The sequence below is a fragment of the Girardinichthys multiradiatus genome, chromosome 15, assembly GCF_021462225.1.
Source record: "Girardinichthys multiradiatus isolate DD_20200921_A chromosome 15, DD_fGirMul_XY1, whole genome shotgun sequence".
NCBI lineage: Eukaryota > Metazoa > Chordata > Actinopteri > Cyprinodontiformes > Goodeidae > Girardinichthys > Girardinichthys multiradiatus.
The window spans coordinates 3686052-3709125 of record NC_061808.1 but is presented as its reverse complement, the minus strand read 5'-3'; the positions used below and the strand labels follow the sequence as shown (position 1 = coordinate 3709125).

Genomic DNA, 23074 nt, shown 5'->3' with positions numbered 1-23074 from the left:
TCATTCGGAAATTAAGGTGCCAGAGTCTGGAGGAAGACTGGGGAGAAGGAAATGCCAAAATGCCAGAAGTCCAGTGTCAAGTACCCACAATCAGTGATGGTCTGGGGTGCCGTGTCAGCTGCTGGTGTTGGTCCACTGTGTTTTATCAAGGGCAGGGTCAATGCAGCTAGCTATCAGGAGATTTTGGAGCACTTCATGCTTCCATCTGCTGAAAAGCTTTATTGAGATGAAGATTTCATTTTTCAGCACGACCTGGCACCTGCTCACAGTGCCAAAACCACTGGTAAATGGTTTACTGACCATGGTATCACTGTGCTCAATTGGCCTGCCAACTCTCCTGACCTGAACCCCATAGAGAATCTGTGCGATATTGTGAAGAGAACGTTGAGAGACTCAAGACCCAACCCTCTGGATGAGCTAAAGGCCGCTATCGAAGCATCCTGGGCCTCCATAAGACCTCAGCAGTGCCACAGGCTGATTGCCTCCATGCCACGCCGCATTGAAGCAGTCATTTCCGCAAAAGGATTCCCGACCAAGTATTGAGTGCATAACTGTACATGATTATTTGAAGGGTGATGTTTTTTGTATTAAAAACACTTTTCTTTTATTGGTCGGATGAAATATGCTAATTTTGTGAGATAGGAATTTTGGGTTTTCATGAGCTGTATGCCAAAATCATCCGTATTAAGACAATAAAAGACCTGAAATATTTCAGTTAGTGTGCAATGAATCTAAAATATATGAATGTTAAATTTTCATCATGACATTATGGAAAATAATGAACTTTATCACAATATGCTAATTTTTTGAGAAGGACCAGTAGATGGCTCAACAGAGCTATGACTCTGTGTAAGTTTAGCAACTGTACTAAAGAGAAACCTAGGATTATTCTTGTTCTCTTCTATTAATGATGAGAAATAAGCTGTTCTAGCTTGGCGAAGTGTCTTTTTATACAACAGTAGGCTATTTTTCCAGATTAAGTAGGAATCCTCTAGGTGAGTAGAGCGCAATTTTCTTTCCAATTTCTTAACATTGCGCTTTTGAGTATGTAGCTCTGAATTAAACTAGGGTGCCAACCTCTTATGAATAAATAACTTTTTTTAAGGAGGCTACATTGTTTAAGGCACCACGGAACGAGGAAGTAACACTATGAAGAAGAGGATTGATTTGTGAAGGGGGACAAATAAAATTACCGCCCTCCACTGTGTTTTTCTGTGATAATGAGAATGCAACAGATTATTTAAAAGTTGTTACAGCATTGTCAGATAATAATCTACTATAATTAATTTTTTGTTCAGGTATGGAGTACTAAAAAATGATCAGACAGGACAGGGTTATGAGAAAATATTGTTATTTCTTTACACTCATTGATATATCTGATCACAAGGTCCAGAGAATGAAGACAAAAGTGAGTAGGTTTGCTAATGTTTAGAGCAAAGCCAATTGAGTCTAAGACATTAAAGGCTATATTCACTTTCAGTGTGAACATGAATGTCAACGTCCCCCACTATAATGACCTTATTTACATTTAACCCTAAATCAGAGAAGAAGTCTGAGAACTGATCTAAAAATTGAGAATTAGGGTCTGGTGGACAGTACAAAACAACAAACAGAAGTGGTTTTAATGCTTTGCAATTTGGAGGAGTAAAACTAAGGATTAAATATTCAAAAGAGCTGTAAATATTAAATGGTCTGGAACTAATCAATAAATTGGACTGAAAGATGAATTGTACTCTTCCTCCTCGTGCAGTATTTCGAGGTATGTGAAAATTTAATTAGGAGTTGACGCATTTAAAATAAAAAACAGAATAACAAACAAAACAATAATACAAACTTATTTAACAAACAGTCTATAATAAAAGAAAGGAATTTGTTCTGTAAATATACAAGTGAAACTATTACCTTTGGTTATTAAAATTTTTCTGAAAACTCTACAGTTTTCCCATTTTACAATTACTAGCCAGAAATGATGATCAGAGGATGGAGAAGACTTTGAATAAAAAGCTCAGGCAGGTAGTTGAACCTGGGACCTGTCCTGTCAAAGTCTGTCAGCCTCTGTACACAGTTGTGTCTGGTCTTCCTACAGAGCTGAGCACCAAACCTTACATTTCACACTGACATTAACACCTAAGTATTTTAAGTCAAGAACACAACTGCTACTGTATTTCACAGAATAATTTAAATCAGCGTACGCTTCTATCAAAAACTGTATATTGTAGCTAAATGTGTGTTGACTGAAAATGAAGTGTTATCATTTTTCATTCGATGTCAAGTTTAGAAAAGAGGAAGCATCTGCATTATTTCCTTTACTTAGAAGATGACAAATACACGACCAACTAACTAACCAATCAATCATAGGTACTTTATCATCTTGGAAAGACACGGCAGTAAACTACCTTCAGTAGAAAGTGATTATAAAGTTGCTTCAACCTCGGTTCCCAAGAAACCCACCATCGTAGGATTAAATGACTACAGGCCTGTAGCCCTGACGTCTGTGGTCATGAAAACCTTTGAGCGGCTGGTGTTGAAGCACCTGAAAGACCTCACAGGCCCTCTGCTGGACCCCTGCAGTTTGCTTATCGAGCAAACAGGTCGGCAGATGATGCTGTTAACTTAGGTCTACACTTCATCCTGCAACACCTCGACCGTCCAGGGACGTACGCCAGAATCCTATTTGTAGACTTCAGCTCGGCCTTCAACACCATCATACCAGACATCCTCCACCAGAAGCTCACCCAGCTCAACATCCCAGCCTCCACCTGTCAGTGGATCAACAGTTTCCTGACGGACCGACAGCAGCAGGTGAGACTGGGGAGCATCTTCTCCTGATCCAGATCAATAAGTACTGGTGCCCCCCAGGGGTGTGTTCTATCTCCACTCCTCTTCTCCCTGTACACAAATGACGGCACCTCATCGGACTCGTCCGTGAAACTCCTTAAGTTTAAGTGGTTAAGACTGATCCAGGACGGTGATGAGTCTGCATACAGACAGCAGGTGGATCAGCTGGTACACTGGTGCGGTCAGAACTACCTTGAACTGAACCCACTCAAGACTGTGGAAATGGTGGTGGACTTTCGGAGAACACCACCCCCATACACCCCCCTCACCATCCTCAACAACACTGTATCGGCTGTGGATCACTTCAGGTTCTTAGGAACCACCATCACAGAGGACCTGAGATGGTCTTCACACATAGACACTGTTCGAAAGAAGGCCCAGCAGAGACTGTACTTCCTGAGGCAACTCAAGAAGTTCAACTTTCCACAGGAGCTGCTGGTCATCTTCTACACTGCCATCATTCAGTCTGTCCTGTCTTCATCCATCTCAGTGTGGTTTGGCTCATCCACAAAACAGGACAGGTCCAGACTGCAACGAATAATCAGGACTGCAGAGAGAATAATCAGAGCTGACCTTCCCTCCATCCAGGACTTATACAGGTCTAGAGTCAAGAAAAGAGCTGCCAAAATCTCTGCAGACCCCACACACCCTGCACATAAACTGTTTAGAGTTTTACCTTCAGGCCGTCGCTACAGAGCACTGTTTACTAAAACCAGCCGCCACAGAGACAGTTTCTTCCCCCAGGCTGTTTCTCTGATGAACATTCAATAGAGTACAAAACAACAGCATACAGATGTTGCAAATGCACCTTTTATTTATATATGTGTATATTGTATATTGTAAATATGTATATTCTGTAATACAAAACCAAAACCAAAGAGCAAAGTGTACCGGAGTCAAATTCCTTGTTTGTATTTACGAACTTGGCAATAAAGCTGATTCTGATTCTAAACTTGGAGAATAATGAGGATTGCACATCAAATGAGGCAAACGTGTCAGAACTTCATATGTGTTTATCACATCCTGTACATGAAAATTGATTTTCTCTGCTTCGCAGAAATGCAAGCTTGCTGGTGCGTGAACTTCAGCTCAACGCTTCACGGAGCTCCACAGGTTGCTGAACTTGGAACGTAGATTGAGCGGTAAATCAATAGCTTCGTCTTTTCGCTCTGCACTCTCCTCATCACAAAGGACCGCGGCAGCCTCCACATTACTGCAGAGGATGCACCGATTAGTCTGTTAATTTCCTGCACTATTTCCCCTCACTTGTGAGCAAGTCCCCATGAACCTGAATTTCTCCACTTCAGGCAGGAACTTCCCTCCAACGCAGAGAAGGCAAGCTACCCTTTTCAGTCAAGAACCATGGTTGTGGATTTGGAAGAGCTGATCCTCTTCCCTGCCGCTTCGCACTCGGCTGCGAACCACCCCAGTGATGCTAAAGGTCTCGGCTAGAGACCTCTGCCTTTTCATACAAATAAAGCAGCTTAACCTAGTTATATAAAATGACTCTGAATAGCCTTTGTTAGCAGGAACTAATGGTGGCTTCATTTGGTGTCTGTTTTTGATCTTCTGTTTCTGCAGAACATCCAGAGAAACATTTTAACCAACAGGAACTCTCACTATGTTACATCCAGGGTAATGAGATACACAGAGAAAAGCCCCCCACATCTGTCCACATTGCTTGGTTAACACGCCTTGAAGCAAACACATCCTTAACTGCTGCTTAAATATAACGGCAGGTAAGATTAAACAGTGAACACTGATTAGATAATAGATAGTTAATTGGCATTTAATAGATTTAATATAAATGGGCAACTTATTGTGACTGTGATAAAATAATATTAAAACGCATAGAATCATAGACTACGTAGAAAAATGCAGATATTGTCTAACTTCAGGAAACCCGCATATCCAAATCTGAAACAATAGATACACCAGATTTTCCTCATTTTTGTTTAGCTAACTGTAATTCCAAGCAGAGGATTAGCTACTTTAATTATTAGAAAGATGCAGGTTACAAGCAACAACAGTATATTTGACCCAGAAGGGAGATATTTATTCATTATCATAAATATAAACAGTTTGTACCTTGCAGTCAGTTTATACACTAAAGCACTATAAGAAAGATTTTGGTCTGTTTGCCTCGTGCTCTTGTCATCCATCAGATAAGGAATTTACTTCTTTTCTTACCGGCTCACTATCAGTAAATGCTGATTTATCTACTGGTACAGATAGTAACTACTGGAGTACAATTTATATAAATACTTTTAGAATGACTCAAAATGCCAACCTTCAGCTGAAACAATACAAAATACATCAGAAAACACATTACACAGAAAAAAGCATGTTTCAAAAGGGTTTCTCACTTACCAACACATGTAGTGTTAAGCATTACAAAAAGACAATGTTTTAAGAACTGGAAGAATAAAAGGAATTTAAATGTAATGCAATGGGTTGGCTGAGTGTCTGGGCGAAGGAAGCTCGGTGCCCTGCGTCTCGCTCCGTGCCTCTTTAATCTGGGGGCTGCTGCTCCTGTGCTTTGCAGGTGACTTACTTCTGTGCTGGACATATGGCTGACCTGAGGTAAAGCTTTATGTCTGGCTGCTTGGGACTGCTGCTGCCTTCTGGACAACGGTCTACCTGCCCTTTGTTGCTCTTTGGTGCTGTGGATTGCACACCTTCCACAGTTCTCACCACACTTACAAATGTACATTTTCAGGTGACAAACTTGCACACACACACACACACACACACACACTCTTGTTTTGCTATATGTAGTGAGGACCATATGTTGACTCCCATTGATTTTCAGTCATTTTCAACCCTTTCTATGCCCTAACCCTGACAATAACCCTAAACCTAACTATTACCAGTGCATGCTTAACCCTAAACTTAACCTAAACTCAATTCACATCTTAGTCCTAAACCTAACCGTTAGCAAAATAGGTCATGAGGACCAGCAAAATGTCCTCACTTTGGTACAAACGGTCCTCAATTTGATGGTGAAATTGGGAAAATGGTTCTCACTGTGATGCCAAGACAGGAACACACACACACACACACACACACACACACAATTACTCAAGTGGTTGAAGGTCAAACAAACACAGGCTACAATAACATCAATGTATCCTATCTACTCTGATGCTGGGTTGAATCTAGAACTGATTAAGTTGATCACGCGATTAAGATTCTGTCTTGAGATATCATTTTGTAGAATAAATCTGCCCTGGCACATGTAGGCAACCATCTGCTCCATATGGTATGCCTGAAACACTACGACAGGATACATAAAAAAAGAAATACAACTTCTATTGAAAGATCCAGTACCTGTTGTGGTTCTGTGATCTTCTTTAACTCTGGTTTTCCTTAGTTTGATTAAAAGAAAACAGCAGCAAGAACATCCAGCAGCAGCCAAACTCTGATTGCTGCTCCAAGGATGATAGTTTTATCAACAGAAACTGCTGCTAAACACTCAAAGTTTAGAAAACATGCAATTTACCAAAAGATTTATGCATAATAAAATTTAAACAGATATTGTTTAACTCAAAACATAAATAATATAGAGGTAATCACACGATTTTATTTGAATTTTATAGAAACAAGATGAGGTCTTACCTTCAAACACAGATGGGTAGTGAGCTTCTATCTTCACTGTGCTTTCCTCAACAAACCTGCAGGTGTACCTTCTGTTGTTGCTGCTCTGAAGCTTCACAGTGAGATAAGAATCAGAACCAGTCTGTCCTCCAAACCCGTATCCAACACCTTCACCAGTCAACTTAGTTCCTGTCTCATCCAGGAAGCTGTTCTCTGGACAGGGACCCAACCCCACTGTATCTGGCCAGAGAACATTGTAATGTAACATCTCCATCCTCTGTTGGATCAGCATCTGGTAGAAATGGGGAGATGAAGAAAAATGCAAATTGTTTGAAAGATAAAGAAGTAACTTTCTCAAAGACTTAAACAAGAAAACTTTACCTCAGGCTGTGAAGAATTCTGATGAGCCTACTTCCTGATGTCAGGTAAAGTTGGGTCATCAAAGCTTGTTGGTCAGAAGGAAAGAGTCTAGCTGTGTTAAATCATTCAAGTTTAAATATTTACTGGTTGGTGTGGTGCTGGTGGTGTAGGGGTTAAGCGCGCGACCCAAACACAGAGGCTTCAGTCCTCGACGTGGTCGTTCCAGAATCAAGTCCTGGCCCTAGGGACATTTGCTGCATGTCTTCCCTCTCTCTCTACCCCCCATTTCCTGTCTGCCCACTGGAAAAATACTGGGCGAAAAAAAGGCAACACGTGCTGCAAAACACAAAATAATTAAACATTAAAAACACCCAGAAGCACACGGCCATCATAGGTTCTTCCTGAACCAGGTCCAAAGAGATCCTCCAGCATTCTGAGAAGTGGTGATGTTGATGATCAGAGAGCAGTCAGTGTCCACATTTAACCCGGCAGCTCGAGGTGAACGCTCAACAACTTTTCCCTCCTTTAATTCCAACAATCAATTTTGGGTTTCTTTGAGAACACAGTCAGATTTACTATGCAGGTAATTATATTCTTTACTACTATATACAGCGGCACGCATTATGACCTCAAATGTAATCTCAATTTACCAGAAATATATAAAGTCTTTGCAGAGTCAAATGATTTATTTAAAGTTCATGCAAAATTGTCACTAAATTAAGTATTTTATTTAGTATTAATATACATATTACAGGTTTTTACTGTAATAAAAAGTGGTTCAAAACAAGATAAAGTCACTAAAAGAAACCTCCAAAACAATATTTAATAAAAACCCAGTTAGAAAGGATGAGTTTTAGCTGCTTATAAAAAGAAACTACTGAGTCCACAGATTTCAGGCTCAGATGGAGACAGGTCCACATTCTGGGGGTCTCTGTCTGGTACAAAATCTCTTCAGCTCCCCTTCAGCTTCCAGTCTTGCATCTGCACAGTCAACCCAGATCACATGACCTGAAGCATGGAGTGGCTTGTCCATGCAGAGCTCTAGAAGTCATAACCAAGATCTTCAAACTGGACTCTGAAGGTAATGAGAAGCCAGTCCAGCTGACAGAGTAACAGTTTAGTAACAAGGTTGCTGAAAGTTTCTAAACAATTTGCTATAAAAACTTTTGATATTCAGTAAATTTCCTTTCAGGAAAATCCTGTAAAAACTCAGATCTGAACATTTTAGATAAAAGGTCAGGTGCACCGTGGTCAGGTGTGCAGCTCAGTGCCTTGAACCATAAACTGACTAACAGCACCTGAGTTTGGTTCTACTTTGATGGCGGAAGGTTGTATTTTACAGGATGATGAATTTATTGTATCATCAAGTATAAATTATCTTTGAATATGTCTCGTTCTGTTCACATATGAGTTTCAATGCACCACTCACTAAATAATCATGTTGCACCTTTTTAGTTCAGTACATGAAGCAAACATATTTTACAAATAAAGCAAAGCTCTGTCAAAACTCAGTAACTGTAAATTCCTGCTTAGAAATTCATCAAAATTCAACAGAAAAATTGCAACACAAGCTAGAAATGAATGCTGGCTGATGGTATCGCTAAAACTCAAACCCAACGGTTCACTTCCTGTAAACAGGTTTATTAAAAGCCGGGGGTGTGATGAGACGTCTCATTTCCCTATTTGGTTAATTGTGACTTAGTGATGTAGCTGTAGAGACCGCTGGGATCGATGTCCGCCTCTCTCTTCTTTTTAGTCCTGACAGCAGAATAAGTCACAGTGTCTTCATCCTGTTTGACCTGCAGCACACAAACCACAAACTGTTTCAGTTTCATTAGAAAGAGTTTCCACTTGTAGGTATGTGGTCGTTTAACATATTTACAAACTCTGTTCAAAATGTAAGACACAGATTAGTCTGACCCACATTAACATGATTTTAATGGTTTAGGATGTTGAAATAAAATAATCCTCAGCAAAATTAAGAAGAAATTGGAATCATACTATGTGACATTTAATGTCAAATAAAAAGATGAATTTACTCAATCTTCTACCTGCAGCTTAGATGAAATTAGTTAAATAAAATTAGCAAATAAAAAATGAGACTGTTTTAAAATTGCAAAGCTTATCGGGTCTCTTACCTTTATCTCCTCATCATTTCTATGTCTTAAATGGTCAACAGTGGCATAGGTCAGATTGTTCTGCACATCATCCTGAGAACAAATGGACATTAAACCTTTATCTACTGTTGCAGTAGAAACAATCTGCATCTTTGTAACCAGAGCAGCTCTTCTGTCTTATTCTATCCTGCTGGATGCATCTAACTGCAGCCCTTGGTTAAAACCATGCACCTAAGACCTTTTAATAGTTACAAAATAACAACAACAGGGTTTGATGTTATTTTTATCAAAATATGAAGTGAGGTGCATGTATTATATATTGTTAGTGTGTAAATGGGTAACATAAATGATTTTGTATTTTACAGCAAGTAATGATAAAAGCCTTCAAGTTGAGAATATGTGAGTGTTCATGTTTGTTTTTACTAATTATTTCTAAGGAGTGTAGACTGAGTACCATATTTCTGAAAGTTATTAAGGAGAATGAAGGACTCCACAGGAAGTTGGAAGAATGGAGAAGAGGGAGGAGAAATCACCACATGAAGGAAGCTGAGGGTGACGCTGGGATGAAGAAGGTGAGAGAAGCAATAAGAGGGTGAGGAGGACAATGCCGACCGCAGCAGATGGTTGCAAAGACTGAGGCCCTGTTTACACAACAAGGATCCATTGAAAACAGGTTTTTATTTCCGTTTCTGTTAACGAATCTGCATGACAACGGTTTAATGACTATCTCCCTTCACATGGCAACAGCAGACATGTGAAAATTGTGTAATTCCCCTGATACGCCACTTGTTGGCAGTATGTTCTTTGAAACTCAACAAACACTTCCTGCTTACAGACCAGAGGAGAAAATGAGCACTTTGATGGAGAACAGAGGTTAGACTCAAAAAAGTTGGCAACACAAGTAAATACTCTGCAACCCTCCATTGTTATGGTTGATATCTGTGTCTTCTGTGAGTTTTAAACTGGTCAGCACTTTAAAACCCACTGAAGAACAACGGTATGTTTTCAAACCATCACACTCTGAAACCTGTTCTCAAATTGTCCCACTTACAGAGAAAATGTGCACTGTTGTCATGTTTACGACCAGTAGAAGCCCAACTAAACTTTTCCATTTTCACCAGAAAACTGTGTTGTGTAAACAGGGCCCGAGGCTGAAGTAGAAACGTTTAATAGACTTCCTTCATGAGTCCAACCTAATCGCCATGAAGACTTATGCAGGAGCCTGTTTGAGTAAGAAGCAGGCGACGTTGGAGAACTGTGGACAGTTCAAGGAGACGCTATAGAGGGGTGAACAAGGTGACACAGACTCTAGTGCTGCTGAGATGTCCTTCTGTGACACCTTGTGGAGTTATCCTAAAAACAGCTAGACTTATGGAGCTCCCCTGTTGTTAGAGAAGAAGACACCTACTGAGTGAGCCGTTTTGAAGCACTATATTGATTGACTCTGGAGAAGAAGATTTACGTCTGCGGCATTACGCCCGAGCTTCATACAGGCCTGCAACCTAAACGCTAAATAGTACCAAACTGTGTGTGTTAAAATGTAGGCCCACAAGTTACATTGTGTTAACTTTAAGAACAGTAATATTTTCGTAACTGTGTAGGAGTCTGATAAGGACAAATTTTGTATTCTAGTTAATATGAAAACCTATTAAGGTGGACATTTATTATTGGAAAGTACAAAGTTACAGTGTCCAAAACCTAACGGACTCCAGGGAAAGAGCTCACATACAGTTTCTATTTTATGTTTGGAGACCTGAAATTTCCATTATTAAGGGAGTTTCCCTGTATGTCAATTGTCCTTATTATTTGATATTTGGTGACACTTAATTTTGTGCTAAATATTTATGGCTTCGATGAGGAGCTGTTCTGCATTAATTTTTCCAGGCAGTTTGGTCTACCTTATAAAGCAGAGTGAAAGTGAACCAAACCAACCAAATAAAGGTTACATTTTTCATTATAAATAAAATGTTGTTAAAATGTTACTAAAAACTCTACAGTTTTCCCATTTTACAATTACTAGCCAGAAATGATGATCAGAGGATGGAGAAGACTTTGAATAAAAAGCTCAGGCAGGTAGTTGAACCTGGGACCTGTCCTGTCAAAGTCTCTCAGCCTCTGTACACAGTTGTGTCTGGTTTTCCTACAGAGCTGCTCAACAAACGTTACATTTCACTCTAACATTAACACCTAAGTATTTTAAGTCAAGAACACAACTGCTACTGTATTTCACTGAATAATTAAAATGAGCGTACGCTTCGATCAAAAACTGTGAATTGTAGCTAATTGTGTGTTGACTGAAAACTAAGTGTTATTAATTTTCATTCGATGTCCAGTTTAGAAAAGAGGAAGCATCTGCATTTATTTCCTGTCATTTTACATTTCATGAGCTGCAAACATGATGCAGAAGTATCATAACGGTTTTTATGTTCAAATGTCTTCTAAATTCCTTTGCAGTCTTGTAACTTTATAGAAAATGTATTTGAGTGTGTCAATACTCACATAGTCAAGACTTTCATGGGTTGAATCTGGATTTTCTGAATCAAAAGAAAAGAAATCAATATAATCATTTTCAAACCCAACTTCTGCTATTTTTGTAATTACTACTAGTGCACTGCATGGTGGTAACTATGGAAACAGTTCTTCCCTATTCTGAGAAAAGTCTTTCAAATGAATTAGATGTTCGAAACAAAAATGGGCTAAAAAAGAATATGAAAGTAGCTCTTGGGACAGTTTTGCAGTTTTCATTAGTTTTCATTTCAATTCAATTCAATTTCAATTCAGTTTTATTTATATAGTGCCAATTCACAACACATGCCATCTCAAGGCTCTTCACAACAGTCAGGTACATACATTCCAATAAAATCCTAACAATTGAACAGTGCAGTCGGAGTAACTTTTTATTCAAATTGGATAAAAAGTTTTTCTATCTAAGGAAACCCAGCAGATTGCAACCAGTCAGTGACTTGCAGCATTCCCTCCTCCTGGATGAGCATGTAGAGACAGTGGACAGTCACTGGCGTTAACTTTGCAGCAATCCCTCATACTGAGCATGCATGTAGCGACAGCGGAGAGGAAAAACTCCCTTTTAACAGGAAGAAACCTCCAGCAGAACCAGAACCAGGCTCAATGTGAGCCTTCCTTCTTCTCCTCCTCATTCTAACACTCTTATGCTCTTTCCCTGCTCTTAGCTTTACTCTTCTTTCTATCAGTCTATTTTTCTTCTCTCTCTAACTCTTCCAATTGTCCTCTGCTGTTTCACTCTTTTTTTCTAACAGTCTTTTTATTTTCCTCCTTTCTCCTCTTCTATCAGATGTTTACTATTCTACAACAGATAATATAACCAAAATCCTCCTGAATGTATAACATACTGAAATTACAATTTAACAAATAAAATAGATTTTTACACATTTAACCAAGTGATTCTCTCCCTCCTCATCATTCTCAGTTCATGCCGTTCTTCCCTCATTCAGTTTCCTGTCTCTGACTCCTTTCAGTAACTTTCATATGTCCAAACTGAGTGGAAAACACCCCTCAGCCTAGTTTACAAATGCATCAAATAAATTAGCAAAACAACTCCTAACTAAGTATAAACTAAAGGTCACCAACCAATTCTGAAACATCATACTTTGACACGACAGCTCCACTTTCCCAAATCAGGGAGTTGTTTAAATCATTCTGTTATTATTTCCCCCTCACTAGTCCAAGGCAGCTCAGCTATTTTTCTTTTCTGTCTGTAACATTAACAGCAGCACAATCAGCTACAGTATCAGATGTTGTTGCATGCAACATGCTGACTCGCGCTTTCTACCCTCGGCTGAAGTAATAACAGTCTACACACATTTATTTTTTGTCTTCCTAAACAGCAGGGCTAGAGCTAGGGCTTCTAGATTAGCTTGTGAGAGATTCATCTTTCACTGACAAAGGAAGAGCTTTTTGCTTCCCAGTTGAAGTCAAGCTCTCTTTCTGTGGGAGTCCATGAACCTTAGAGCAGAAATTTGTGGTAAACCACCAACTCACTGCAGGGTTCAGTGGGGAGTTCAACCCATGCCATGTTCAGTGTGCAAGCGCTCAAAGACTGAAGTCCTAACTAGGTAATGGAGCTGATTGGTACTCAGAACATGGTTCATTACAAAGATGGTTTATACCATGTAAAGTATTAATCTTAAACATTTAAGAGCAGTTCATCTGGAATTACTAAGCCTTTACACAACTGTCACATCTTCATCACATGGCGATTTCCATGGAGCCTCATTCACTAAACTGGTTCCAGTGTTTAACTGGTGTTAGTGCTGACTAAGCACCAGATGTTTCTGTTTCTACCAAGACAAACCCAGGCCTTGTTTTCAAAAACCGGAGCGATCCAAGCTCCAGTTCACTGCTGGTCACCAGGTGCTTGCTCACACCTGTTTATCACCCAGGTGATATTAGAGCATGCATTTGCAGAGATACTGGGATAAATAAAATAGTCTGTGGTTCAACTGTGTACATGTACTATGATCCTTCACAAAACCACAGAATAAAACAGGGTGTATCAAACAATAAATGAATTAGATGTTCATTAGGTAATGACGTGGCTCTGACTTGGGGACATTATTTTTACAGAACCAGTTAACTTTAGAACCAGCCTTGGTTAAGAACTGGAACCTCTGTGGTGCAAAAGCTCTATTACTAAAATGACGCAGAAAAGACCCAGTGTTCATTACCAGTAACATTACATGTGTATTATATTCTGCTAATCATCACTGGTGTTTGTTCCACTGAGTGAGTCTGTGATTGTAGCCTTTAATTCAGCTAACAAGACAATGCTAAGCTTAGCTTAGGTTTTGTTTTAACCCAACAGTTATTTAGCTGCACTTTTTGGATATATTATTACTTAAAAAATCTTGTTGCTAATAATATGCTGAGACACAGCCTAGACCTCTGTTATTAAAAGATCATCCATAGTTTCAGCGATGTAGGCAAGACATGTTAGGTCCAATGTTGAGGTCATCCATTGTGGATGACAGACAGACTAGGCTGCGCAGTTCGACATGCACAACTCAACAGAGGTCGCAGCTCTGACGTCACCCAGGATTACAAAACCCGCGGAAAATTTACTTTTGTTGCCATTTCCAGCATATCTCATGGGATGACGCAACAGAGGTGCATATCTGGAGAGACAAAAGCTCACAGGCGAACTTTTCCTCCACACGGCCATTCCCAGAAGAGCTTGAAAGCTGGAATTCTGTCTGATACAAGAAGGTCAGAAGATTCATATACCAATCGAAGACCCCGCCGACACTCCGGCACAGGTGGAAACCCACAGAGGTATTTTAGACGGATGAGAAGTTTATCATTTCTTTTTTGAGTTGATCACGGACGTGTTAAAAATTCCTGAGTTCCTTTAAATCAAGGTTAAAACTCATTCCTTTGGTTTTGCTTTTGATTGTTCTGTTTAAACTATTAACTGAAAAATAATTAATTTTAATCTGTAGTCCAACATTTCTTTTATTTTCTTTATTATGCCACTGAAATGTACTTTTTAAATGTGTTTTCTTCTCTTTTGGCTTCATTGTGTAAAGCACTCTGAATTATCTTGTTGCTGAAATTTGTTACACAAATAAACTTGCCTTGTGGTTGGTAGCTTATGAACAGCAGTGATGAATTTAAAGTGTTTTTAACTTATTGTGTTGATTATGTGTGAGCTGTAAAACATCATGACCGCTGGCGGCTGTCCAATGTTCAGATGTGTTTTACCCAGCAGTTCTATGCTGACATCAGGCCACTGTGCTGCTATACAATGTTTTATGGTTCATGAAATAATCTGACCAAACTCCAGTTACTTCTACACTGGTCACTGTTTAAAGTACTATAAAATGTAAGATCAAGTTATCAGAAAACTTTAAAACAGTAATAATTATTAACAAATAGATATGATTTGACTTTTCTACTAAATCATCTTTAAGCATAGATATTTTTTACTCAATAGCAACGTTAAACTGACCAGTCCAGTAACATGAACAACAGCAACCCGGAGTTCTAGTTCAAACAGACTGGAAGAGAGTCGACAACTGAACAAATTTTAAAACATTATTGTCTAAAAATATTGTTCCCAACATAAGAAAAAAATCAGCACATTCCTTAAATGTTTAGGCTTAATCAGTAACTCTTAAATTCTCTGACCTGGTCGACTACAAGTCAGAAAACACTGAACCAGGAACATCTACTGAGGAACCACATGAAATGAAAAGAAAGTGTTAATGACAGTAATTGTTGCCTATACTGTATAAAAAGTCATCCACGGGTTTGGATTAAAATCATGTTGACATTTTCTAATAAAAGTTTGATATTATGACATTGCAGCATTTTAAAAGTGGATCATGTAGAAGCCACTGGAGGTTTTTCTGAGCTCTTATCATTTAATGAAATTAATATATAAATGAATTTGATGTTAGCAGTTTCTTAATATTTTCCCTAATACTTTGGTGAACGGGCTGCACGGTGGCGCAGTTGGTAGCAATGTTGCCTTGCTGCAAGAAGGTTCTGGGTTTGATTCCCAGCTGGGGGTCTTTCTGCATAGAGTTTGCATGTTCTTCCCGTGCATGCGTGGTTTCTCACCGGGTACTCCGGCTTCCTCCCACAGTGCAAAGACATGCCTGTTAGGTTAATTGGTCACTCTAAAATTGCCCTTACGTGTATGAATGAGTGTTTGTGGTTGTTTGTGTGTTGCCCTGCGATGGACTGGCGACCTGTCCAGGGTGTAACCCGCCTCTCGTCCGTAGACTGCTGGAGATAGGCACCAACTTCCCCGTGACCCACTATGGAATAAGTGGTAGAAAATGACTGACTGACTGACTGACTTTGGTGAATTTTGATCATAAAAAACTATTATTTATTTATTTAGAGTTATTTCAACATAGAAAGTCTAGTGAACAATTTGACTTGAATGCATCATGGAGTTCAAATGACTGTAAAACTGTGTCTAGAAGCACAGCTGATGAAGAAATAAGACTTGACAAGAACATTGGCTCCTGTCAGCAGCTTAGCCTGATTATATAGAAGGACTCTGAATGTTACAGCATTTCTGAGTAGTAACTGATGGTGGCTCCATTAAAATCTGTTTTAGATGTTCTGATCCAGAAGAACATTTCAGCCAACAGGAACGTTCACCACCTTACATCCAGGGCCAGCAGAGACACAGAGGGAAGCCCCCCTTTTTAACTGTGTTGAAAGTTATTTTCTTGTTTTTACACTAATAAAGACTTGTGTGTCAATAAATAGTAAAAGTCGAATAAACTTCTATTAAAAGATCCAGTACCTGTTGTGGTTCTGTGATCCTCTTTAATTCTGGTTTTCCTGAGTTTGACAAAAACAGCAGGAAGAACATCCAGCAGCAGCAGAACCCCGATCACTGATCCAAGGATGATGATGATGATGATGATGATGATGATGATGATGATTATTGTGTTATTGACAGGAACATCTGGTAAAAGAGTCAAACATTACAAAACTTTCAATGCACATTTGAAAACAAACAGCATGATGCAAACTAAAATTTAAACAGAGATCACTTGATCTCTGTTTAAATTGAACAGTCTTTTGTTCTGCACTAGTCCATGCATTTGTTACTTCAAGGCTGGACTATTGTAATTCTTTACTATCAGGATGTCCACAAAATGCAGTTAAAAGCCTTCAGCTGAATCAAAATGCTGCAGCAAGAGTTCTGATGAAAATTAAAAAGAGAGATCATATTTCTCCTACTTTAGCTTCCCTTCATTGGCTCCCTGATAAATCCAGAATAGAATTTAAAATTCTCCTCCTCACATATAAAGCCCTTAATGATCTAGCTCCATCATACATCAGAGATCTGATGGTTCCCAGTTTTAGTTCCCATGTTTGCACCCTGTCTACTTTTAAGGCTAGGCTTAAAACTTTCCTTTTTGATAAAGCTTATAGTTAGAGTGGCTTAGTTTATCCTGAGCTATCTCTGTAGTTATGTTGCTATAGGCTTAGGCTGCTGGAGGACATAATGACCACTTTCACCCTCTTCGCTACATTCTCACACTACTCTCCAATTTTGCATTATTTGCTGTTATTTCAGCTTTTAACTTTATGTTCTCTCTATTCTCTTCCTAGAAGCTACACCTGGCCTGGCTCTGTGTCTACCTGTGACACCTTTCTGGAGAGGGGAATCGTCCAAGCTTCTGCTGGCAACAACTTAATGCTCACCCTCTACAGATGATCCACATAGCCCTGTCTTTCAGTGTTTAACCCTTTCTCTCTCCTAGACATGGAAATTGACTGAGCTTTTACTGTGACTAACTCTATGTGCTCTCTTTCAGACTCTAACCTTGAAAACTGGCTCAGAGTTTATCTGTTCTTTCTTTCTAGGTGAAACGACTAAAGGAGCTACATCCATTAACATTTACTTTTCCTTCCCATAGAAAGTACTCCTGGATCAGTGCTTCTTTGTTCTCTTTGTGTCTCTGCTCTGTTCTCTCAAACCCGCAGTTGGTCGTGGCAGATGGCCGCTCACACTGAGCCTGGTTCTGCTGGAGGTTTCTTCCTGTTAAAAGGGAGTTTTTCCTCTCCACTGTTGCTACATGCATGCTCAGTATGAGGGATTGCTGCAAAGTCACGCTAGTGACTGACTGTCCACTGTCTCTACATGCTCATCCGGTGGAGTGAATGCTGCAAGTCTCTGACTCGATGCAATCTGCTGGGTTTCCTTAGATAGAAAAAATTTTTATCCAATTTGAATAAATAACTGAATCTGACTGCACTGTTCAATGGTTACGATTAATTGGAATGTATGAACCTGATTTTGTGAAGAGCCTTGAGACGACATGTGTTGTGAATTGGTGCTATATAAATAAACTGAATTGAATTTCAACATACCTACATAGTATAGATAATTCTCATAATTAATATGTTACCTAAAGGTTAGAGCGCAACTGCCAGTTGGAATGAAAAGAAAAAGATGGAGGAAGTTATGGTTTTATGTGTGTGTTAATTAGCTGATAGTAAGATATGAAGTTTTTCTAAGCTCGTACTCGTACTCGTAGTCTTCCGCTTATCCGGGACCGGGTCGCGGGGGCTGCAGATTCAGCAGAGACGCCCAGACGTCCCTCTCTCCAAACACCTCCTCCAGTTCCTCCAGGGGGAGCCCAAGGCGTTCCCAGGCCAGCCGAGAGACATAATCCCTCCAGCGTGTCCTGGGCCGTCCCTTGGGCCTCCTCCCGGTGGGACGTGCCTGGAACACCTCCCAAGGAAGGCGTCCAGGAGGCATCTGGTATTGATGCCCGAGCCACCTCAACTGGCTCCTCTCGATGTGGAGGAGCAGTGGCTCTACTCCGAGCCCCTCCCAGATGGCCGAGCTCCTCACCCTATCTCTAAGGGAGTGCCTGGCCACCCTACGGAGGAAGCTCATTTCAGCCGCTTGTATCCGGGATCTTGTTCTTTCGGTCATGACCCAAAGTTCATGGCCATAGGTGAGGGTAGGAACGTAGACCGACCGGTAAATTGAGAGCTTTGCTTTTCGGCTCAGCTCTCTCTTCACCACAACGGACCGGCACAGCGCCCCCATTACTGTGGCAGCCGCACCGATCCGTCTGTCGATCTCCTGCTCCATTCTTCCCTCACTTGTGAACAAGACCCCGAGATACTTAAACTCCTCCACTTGAGGCAGGAACTCCCCTCCAACCAGAAGAGGAAAGCCACCCTTTTCCGGTCGAGTACCATGGCCTCGGACTTGGAGGAGCTGATCCTCATCCCAGCCGCTTCACACTCGGCTGCGAACCGCCCCAGTGCATGCTGTAGGTCTTGGCTAGAGGGGGCCAGCAGGACCACGTCATCTGCAAAAAGAAGAGACAAAATCCACTGGTCCCCGAACCCGACCCCCTCCGGCCCTTGGCTGCGTCTAGAAATCCTGTCCATAAAAGTTATGAACAGGACCGGTGACAAAGGGCAGCCCTGCCAGAGTCCAACATGCACTGGGAACAGGTCCGACTTAGTGCCAGCAATGTGTCAACCATGACAGCCCTACAACATCCATAGACTTGAGGTACTCAGGGCATGTTGTAGTTTTTCTAAGCTACAGAAGATAATAAAAAGGGTTTAAACCTTTTTTGTCCAGCATAAAAAAACGTCATGCACAATTAGTTTCAGGTGGGAAACTGGTTTAAAAAAATAGTTCAATCTATCTAAAAAGAGGAGTGATACCCACTTAAAAATATAAATAATCACATAAAATTCTAGTAATTTCTGCTTTTTATCAAATTTCCTCAGTAAATAAAGTGATCATACCTTTAAACACAGCAGTGTAGTGAGCTTCTACCTTCACGCTGTTCTCTACAACAAACCGGCAGGTGTATGTTCTGTTGGTGCCACTCTGATGCTGCACAGTTAGAGAGGAAGCACATCTCCTTGGTCCTAACTTGAACCCAACACCTTCACCAGTCAGCCCAGTTCCTGTCTCATCCACCCAGAGGAGGCTGTTCTCTGGACACGGATCCAACCCACTGAATCTCTCCAGAGAACAGTTTAATGTGACATCTCCATCCTTTGTTGGATCATCCTCTGGTGGAGATGGAGAGACTGGAAGAAAAATAAAAACTGTTGTCTCAGTCTGAAAGATGCAGAAGTAACTTTCTCTAAAACTCTAAAAAAAGACAACTTTATCTCAGGCTGCGAAGAGTAGAATAAAAAATAAGAAAGATTTACAAATAACCTCTTTGATGAAACATTAGATGTTGTCTACATGTTACTTGGTGATTGATCTGCAGTAATATTACAGATCTGAGCAGGTATTCATCAGCATGATGGAAAAAAATCAAGAAATCTTTACAAATGAATGTAAAAGATAGAGGTTTGATCAAACCATTGAACCACACACAATACAAGATAAACTAATTGAATCTAAACAGCCTCACAGCAGCTCAGCACAACGTTCATTCTGATGAACCTACTTCCTGATGTCAGCTGATGTCGGGTCCTAAAAGCTCGGCCCCACCTTTAGCTCAACCAGGAAGCAGCAGACACCCAACAAAGATAACTCAACAAAAACACAGTTGGGGGCAGAAATAAAGTTTAAAAACCACTTTGTGAGTTTCATTTGATCATTGTTAGGTATAAATAATCATCAATTAAATGAAAATACCTGTTTAATATCAGATAATTGACTATATAGTTAAACCAAGTGTGTGGACTGTAATGTTTGATTGAAGCCATTGTAACATTTATGATTATTGATTATAAAAACTTATCAAAATATTTTAATTAAAAATCATAATTTGAAACAAATAAATTCTGACCAAAAATCATTTCTTACAAATAAAGATCAGAGATACACTCTGGTGGTGTGATTATAGGGCTCACAGCACTTAATTACATCTAGTTAATTATAATTAATAATTATTAACCAAAACCACACCAAATGTCACTATGTTATCAACCGCTTGACCAAATGGTGGAAATCTAACCTTATCTTGACAGATAATTACTCTTCCACAAAATAAACATAATCACTGTCTTTTTATCTGCGTGAACATTTATTAAACCAATAGTCCCTCTTACAGCTAAACTATTCTGGTCCAACAACGTTCACCTAACTAAATACGCACTATTCTACAAAAAGGCTCACACTAATAATCAAAAATAAGGATGTGTGCTGAGGGTAGATGAAGATCAGAACAACAGTTGGACAAATGAGAATAACAACAATTTGGATTAACTTGGAAAGATGATGAAAAACCACGACGCTGTGAAGCCTTTCTCCGAGTGGGCGTCTCGTCAGCAGCTATCAGCTGGTACAATGGTAGTGCCACGCCCCTTAGCCACTATCAGCCGATAGCCCCAAATCTCAAAGGGTGTAAAACTCTGAGGCTCGGTGGAAAAACCCCAAGGGTGATGAAATGATGGGACGAACAATGGAGTGGCCAGGACACGAGGTCCAGACTGCAGTCTGTTTCAAATAAAAAACCTCCAAAGTTCAGCTTTAACTCCTGGCTGATTGAGGATGGGCCGTGGATCTGAAAAAAAGGACCAGAGTGTCACGGGTCCGTGATCAACTCAAAAACGGTCAACTTCTAATCCGTCCAAAATGGGGAAAATATTAGAAACCGTTACAGTCGACTAAAAAAAAAGGAGGGAAAGTCGTCTCCTTGGGAACAAACCTCTGTGGGTTTCACCTGTTCCTGGGTTGCGTCGGACGGTTTTCGATCGGGAAATATGAATCTTCTGATCTTCTTGTATCAAACAGATTTCCAGCTTTCAAGCTCTTCCAGGAATGGCCGTGTGGAGGAAAAGTAAGCCCGCCGGCGAGCTTCTATTTCTGCAGAGATTGCCCCCTTACATCGTAAAACATGACTTGGAAATGGCGGCTAAAAGTTTGTTTCCTCAGATTTTTATAAACTCTAAAGACATCAGAGCTCCGACTACCGTTGCTGCGGCGCATGTCGAGCTGCGCAGCTCAGTCGTCCATTAGACACAAAATGGATGAACCAACACCATCACACAGTGCTGAATAAATGATTGTTTCTCACTCTGACAGAACAACATTTTAACTTCTGACTGCATCAAATATTCATCAGATATTCATCATAACTGTTGATGTCAGAAACATCTGTCCAACACAAGTATTTCACAATGTTAGTCAGAAGGAAAAAGTCTGACTGTGTCAAATCTTTCAAGTCTACATACTCACTGGTCAAAACATCCAGAAGCACGGTGAAATCATAGGTGTTTCCTGAACCAAGTCCACAGAAGTAACCTCCAGCATCCTCAGCAGTGATGTTGTTGATGATCAGAGAGCAGTTACTGTCCACATTTAACCTGGCAGCTCGAGGTGAACTCTCAACAACTTTTCCATCCTTAAACTCCAATGAAAAGCTTGTGCTTGTATCTCTGCTGTATAACCAGGTAACAATGGAGCACGAGTAAGAAGATGAAGGACTTCTACAAGGTAGAACAACATCATCTCCAGCTCTGTGATAGAGATGAAGTTCTACTCCACTGGTCCCTGCAGCAGAGACAAAGACACAATGTAGTTTTACACACTTCATCCTCCACAAACACAATCATGAAGGTAAAATGAAATATGTTGTCATTTATTTATTTCATATTAAGTTGGATTAATTGTTATAATGGTAATGTCTTTATTTGCAATATAGTTTATGAAACTATTTTAATCCCTATGAGGTTAGAAGTTTGAGACAAAAGAAACAAAATATGAATCCAAATTTTCTGAAAATATTCTTATATATTTGGTCAAAACCTGATTGACTAATTCATGCTACACAGATTAACTCCTGTAAAAACTAAATGTTCTCATATTTCCATAAAATATTACAGTAAATCAAAGTGTCCCTTAATTTCTCTCAGGTTCCGTGAAAGAAAACAGATTTTTACCTTCAAACTGAAGCACAACGATCAGAACTAGTTCCAGAACCAGACCCAACATCTCTTGTCCTTCTGTTAGCTGCTGAACACTGAGAGACTTTTCTCTGCTGCAGATCTGAAAGTAGTGATGTTATTTCCTCTTTGTGATTGAATTAAAGAAAGATCTTCACACCAACACTTGCCGCTTATTTGTACAAACTGTTGTCATTTCCTGAGCATGAACAGCCAAAGAGGAACTGTGATGTATGCTAATGAGCTGCAGTCAGTCCACCAACACCCAGCAGCTCTGAGACTCTGCAGACAGAGCAGTTAAACCGAGTCAGAACAGAATCCAAACAGGTTAAAGTGGACAAATGACAGCACAGGTGTCAGACTCAGACCCGCGGGTCAAATTTAGCCCATCAGTTAATTCTAAAGGTCTACTAGAGCTGGCCCAGTAGTAAACAGCCTATTCACCCACCTATACTACAGATCCCATAATGCACTGCCTGTGAGCTGGTCCACTAGTAAACAGCCCATTCACCGCCTATACTACAGATCCCAGAATGCACTACCTTTGAGCTGGCCTATGAGAACCCAACTCCCCCCTCTTGTGTTGACATTTAATAGTGACCTCATGCTACAACCAGACACATCAGTAGAAGAAGAGATGCTAGCTGTCTGGTTTGGACCAGAATGCATCAGAATAGATCAGAGTGAATCAAACTGAACTTTAATGATTATGATCTTTATTCACTGATCTTCCTACTCAGATGCATGGACTTGAATGGTTGGATTTTTAATCA

The 23074-nt window shown here is 40.1% G+C and overlaps 1 protein-coding gene across 4 annotated transcripts in view; it reads right to left on the bottom strand.

The window, feature by feature from the left end:
- LOC124881556 overlaps window positions 1–22796 on the bottom strand; it is a 157455-nt gene extending 134659 nt beyond the window's left edge. Inside the window, exons 1-6 of one of the 4 annotated variants that reach the window (XM_047387167.1) lie at window positions 22299–22795; window positions 21595–21909; window positions 19197–19487; window positions 16210–16374; window positions 11412–11446; window positions 8934–9005 (exon numbers count right to left, since the gene is read on the bottom strand). In XM_047387167.1, coding sequence (XP_047243123.1) covers window positions 8934–9005; window positions 11412–11446; window positions 16210–16374; window positions 19197–19487; window positions 21595–21909; window positions 22299–22350 — 930 coding nt within the window. In that variant the 5' untranslated portion in view covers window positions 22351–22795. Of the gene's footprint in view, window positions 1–8933; window positions 9006–11411; window positions 11447–16209; window positions 16375–19196; window positions 19488–21594; window positions 21910–22298 lie in introns of all 4 variants that reach the window. The other 3 variants (XM_047387169.1, XM_047387168.1, XM_047387165.1) reach the window with 3 other exon arrangements.
- Between the last annotated feature and the right edge of the window lie 278 nt (window positions 22797–23074).